Source organism: Phyllostomus discolor, unplaced genomic scaffold, assembly GCF_004126475.2.
Source record: "Phyllostomus discolor isolate MPI-MPIP mPhyDis1 unplaced genomic scaffold, mPhyDis1.pri.v3 mPhyDis1_scaffold_57, whole genome shotgun sequence".
NCBI classification, from domain to species: domain Eukaryota; kingdom Metazoa; phylum Chordata; class Mammalia; order Chiroptera; family Phyllostomidae; genus Phyllostomus; species Phyllostomus discolor.
In genome coordinates this window covers 29,016-32,999 of record NW_023397542.1, presented here as the reverse complement: position 1 = coordinate 32,999, position 3,984 = coordinate 29,016, and the positions used below count along the sequence as shown (strand labels likewise).

The 3,984-nt window shown below is 66.6% G+C and overlaps 1 protein-coding gene across 1 annotated transcript in view; it reads left to right on the top strand.

Moving 5' to 3' along the window:
- Positions 1-1,413: 1,413 nt before the first annotated feature.
- LOC114490261 (collagen alpha-1(V) chain-like) overlaps positions 1,414-3,984 on the top strand; it is a gene marked incomplete at its 3' end in the record, with an annotated part of 30,359 nt that continues 27,788 nt past the window's right edge. The window contains exon 1 of the mRNA XM_028504213.2: positions 1,414-1,685. Within this exon, the coding sequence (XP_028360014.2) occupies positions 1,414-1,685 (272 nt within the window). The remainder of the gene's footprint in view (positions 1,686-3,984) is intronic.

Below are 3,984 nucleotides of genomic sequence, written 5' to 3'. Positions count from 1 at the left end.
CGCTGCCCGTGCCTGGCCAAGCAAGGCAAGGTGATGCCACTCGACACTCTCTTCGCTCCTCATGTCCCCCTGCCCCTCGGCTCCCGCCCGGGGTCACTTCTGTTCGCCCGACGTACACCCTCTAGAACATTCTCTAGGGAAGGTGTGTTGGTAGAGACATTGTCACTTCTCCCTTACGCTGGAAAGAGGTTCCCCGCGGGCAGGCACACCTGGGGCAGATCCTTCCTTTTCGCCAGGAGGTACGTGACTCCCCGTCCTGGCCGCACCGTCCACGCTGCCCCGGTGTGCGTCAGTCTGACCCCCCTTCCACGGTGGGAAACGTGTCTTTTCTCTTTGCTGCTTCTGAGCTCTCCTCTTAGTCTTTGGGGCTCTGCCTGTTCATGTTTGCGTCTATAGGCTCAGAGTAAATTTTTAAAATCCTCACCCAAGTGTATTTTTTAATTGATTTAGGAGAGAGAAGAAAGGAGAGAGAGAGAGAGAGAGAGAGAGAGAGAGATCTATATGAGAGAGAAACATTGATCGGTCGCCTCCTGTACCCACTCCCCCCAGGGATCGAACCCGCATCCTCGGTGTGTGCCCTGACCGGGGATCGAACTCGCCACCTGTTGGTGAGCAGGCTGGCTGAGCCGCCTAGCCAGGGCTGTGAGCCAGCCCCTGCGCCTGTCCGTCCCCCTGCCCATCCGTCTGCCCGGCCATCCCATGGCCTCGCTGGGCCTGGAGCTCCCGACGGCAACGCTGCGATACTCTCGAGGGACCAGTACCGGCTCCCGCCCCGGCGGGAGGTCAGCGCAAATGGACGCGGGGCCCAGAAGCAGACACTGTGGCAGCGGCTTCCCAGACCAGCGGGGACGGAGGGAGTTCGTCAGCACATACCCGGTGGCTGCTTCCCTGCTGACTCATCTAGAAGGACGGTCAGTGAGGGCTCTACCTCACGCCAAAGAAGAAAAATGTCCAGTACGCAACAGCGAACACCCACAGATGATGTCGACATCACACAGGCCTTCCGTGGTCCCCGGGGCCCGGGGTGGGACCGGGGAGGGGAGGCCAAGGGGACACGTCCCCTGGCAGAGGAGTGACGGGAGAGAGGGGAGTGGGGTTTCCACGGGAAGCTCCCCCCTCCTCCGCTCCCTCGCTCTCTCGCGTCTGCCCGCTCACCGAGCCCCCGTCCAGGGTCCCCCGGGCGCACAAACACGAGCACGGCCTGGAGTCTGGTCCCGAGGAACGCTGGTGTCTCGGGGAGATAGCCTTCGCCCGGCGGTGCCCACACGCTCCCGCCGAGGTCGGCCCCTCACGCACCGGCGGAAGGCCAGCCACGCTCCGTTCCCACGGGGCAGCGCCCCCCGCCGGCCCCCGTGGCCGGCCCTCTGCCGCGCACCCCGTGGGAGAGCAGAGGCTGCCCCTGGAGGCCGCACAATGGCCGCCTTGTCTCGCCCCCGGCAGCTCCTCCGAGGCCCAAGGAGCCCGCCGCCTCCATGCGGCTGTATCTCCCATCGCTCTGCTCCCGGGGGCGGCGGGGGCACTCGGGATGAAAGGCTCGGGAAAAGCGATGTTTCCGTGGGCGCGGGGCGATCGGACCGCCACCAGCCGGGGTCTGCGGGAACAGGGACTCCTTCCGGGGGCTGCGGCGGCGTCCACGGCCCGGACAAGGGTGGCACTCTCTTCCTCGAAGAAGAAAAGCAGCCGTGGTGGGGACAAGGGCTGGGCCTTGATCTTTGTCACCAGGGACAATAGCACCCACTGTGATCTGCCCTGGGAGCACAGACAGCTACAGGGCCCTCCGATGAAATCAGTGCGTGCACCCGCAGAGCCCGCCGAGACCACCGCCCCGCCGCCCCCAGCCCCGCCCTGGCGGGCACCGGCCCCAGCCCCAGCCCCAGCCCCCTCTCCGCGCTGCCCCCACAGACGGGGGGCCGGGGAGCCTCTCTCAGGAGCACAGACGGCCCCCTCAGCCCTCAGCGCTCAGGAATTCCGCACGCCGGCCTGGGATGTGAATCACGCTTCGGGGTTGGAAAAAGTGGCGGAATCCAAGCCGACGGCGGGGGGCCCACCCAGACGTGGTGACAGGGCGTGGGGAGGGGGGTGCTGCTCTGGAAGCCGGGGAGCGGCATCCCTCTCTGCTCTGTCTGGGGGGGGGAGGGGGGACGAGGGGGCGGGTCCTGTCCAGCTGCAGATAGGACTTAGTCACGGCCAACTTTCCCAGAATCGGAACTCCTCCGGCTCCCGTCTCAAACCACAAGCGCAGTAGCCGTGGCCTCCAAGTTCCACAACTCTCAGACGGTTTCCAGGGGTGCCCCACATTCCCAGAACGAGACGGGCCCTCGGGCCAGCACGCAAACCCTGCAGTGACTCACGGCACCGAATGTTCCGAGGGTTGGTGGGCGACGGGCGTGGGGTGGGGGTGCAGGCAGAGGGCCCCCCCCGGGGGTCCAGCTGCGGGTCAGCGCAGCCACCCAGAGGAGGAGGGCCGCGTCTTCCCTTCATGAACGGGGACACCGAGGCCCAGACCGGGAAAGGGACCCTCCCCTCCCAGCCGGCTCCCAGAGCCTCCCGCGGCACAGACCCGCCGGCAGCCACGTGCTCTAGAAGTTTCTGCGAGTAGGTTTGCTCCTTCAGGACGCCCTGAAGACGTAGGTGCACTTTCCGGCTTCACGCCCAGAGGTGTGAGGACTCGTGGGGGCCGGCCTCGCCCCGGCCACCCCCAGCCGTCCACCCCCTCGGGAATGGTTCTCTGGGAGGGCGTGCTGCCTGCAGGAGGGCACCTCTGGGTCCCCGTCACACAAGGTCAAGGACAGGCTGGCGTGGAATTCAGGGGCGCGACCTTCACCTTGAAGGTCATGAGGATGTGGCTGTCCCCGGCATCCCTGCTGCAGAGAACTCTGGAGACCGACCTGATGTCTCCCCTTTGGAGAAACACCCCTTCTCCACCCCACGGGGGCCACGCCACGAGAAAGGCGCCTGCTTCTCCCCCAAGAAACTCAGAGCAGCCAGCCCATCCCGCCGCCCCCACCCTTAGCTCCCGGGGTCCCGCGTGGAGTCGAGGGCCAGGGGGGGTCGGCCCATGTCGGCCTTGTCACTCACGGGCTGGTGACCGTGAGCAGCCGCTCCACCTCCGAGGGGCACCCGTTGCCCCCGCAGAGCAGGGAGGGGGCACACCCTCCCTGGGTCTGTCAGCGCGGACACCGTCACACGGGCGGACCACAGACGTCCCCGAGGCCCAGAACCGGCAGCGTTTCTCACTCACACCCACTGTCCCCCCGACACCCCGACACCTGGGCTGGGCCGCCCCGGCGCTGAGCATCCCTGTCTCCACGGCAGCGGGGAGACGGCCGGCCCCCTCTCCCAAGACAAGTCTCTCCCACTCGTGTTTTCTTTGCCAGATCAAGCCGCGTGGCCACCCCCGAACTTCACAGGGGGAGGAGGTGCCGACCAAGTGCGGGAGCACACCCCTCCCCGAGGGGGCAGACACTGCACGCTGTGTGGGGACAGCCCAGGTCGCCCACCGCACCGAGGGGCAGCCAGGCGGGCTCCCCGCAGAATCCGCCCTGCCCCGACTTTGGGGGGAAGCTGGAGGCTCCAGAACGTGGAGTGTGGGTGTCTGTTTGCTGTGGGAGCCCAGACAGGGCACCCGAGTGGAGGTGCCTGGGGGTGCGTGGGGGCGTCTGGGGGCGCCCGGGGGCAGGCACGTTTCAGGTGGAGACCTGGAGGGCTGGACGCTGGCGGGCAGCAGAGCCTGAGGGGCAGGCGGGGCTTCCACTGGCTGCGCAGCTGCTGGGGTGAATCCCCCCCCTTCTCCTCCCTCCCTAGGCTCCACGTGCCCAGGCCCTTCCTCGCTGGGGCGTCACCACAGACCCCCCTCTGCAGGGGACGAAGGCAAAACGGACGGCCTGAGTTTCCAAATCTCTGCTTCCTTCGGGATCTTTAAAAACCAACTTGTTTTTTTTTTCTCAAGCTCAAGATGGGACAGGACTGGGGTCAGAGAGTTTT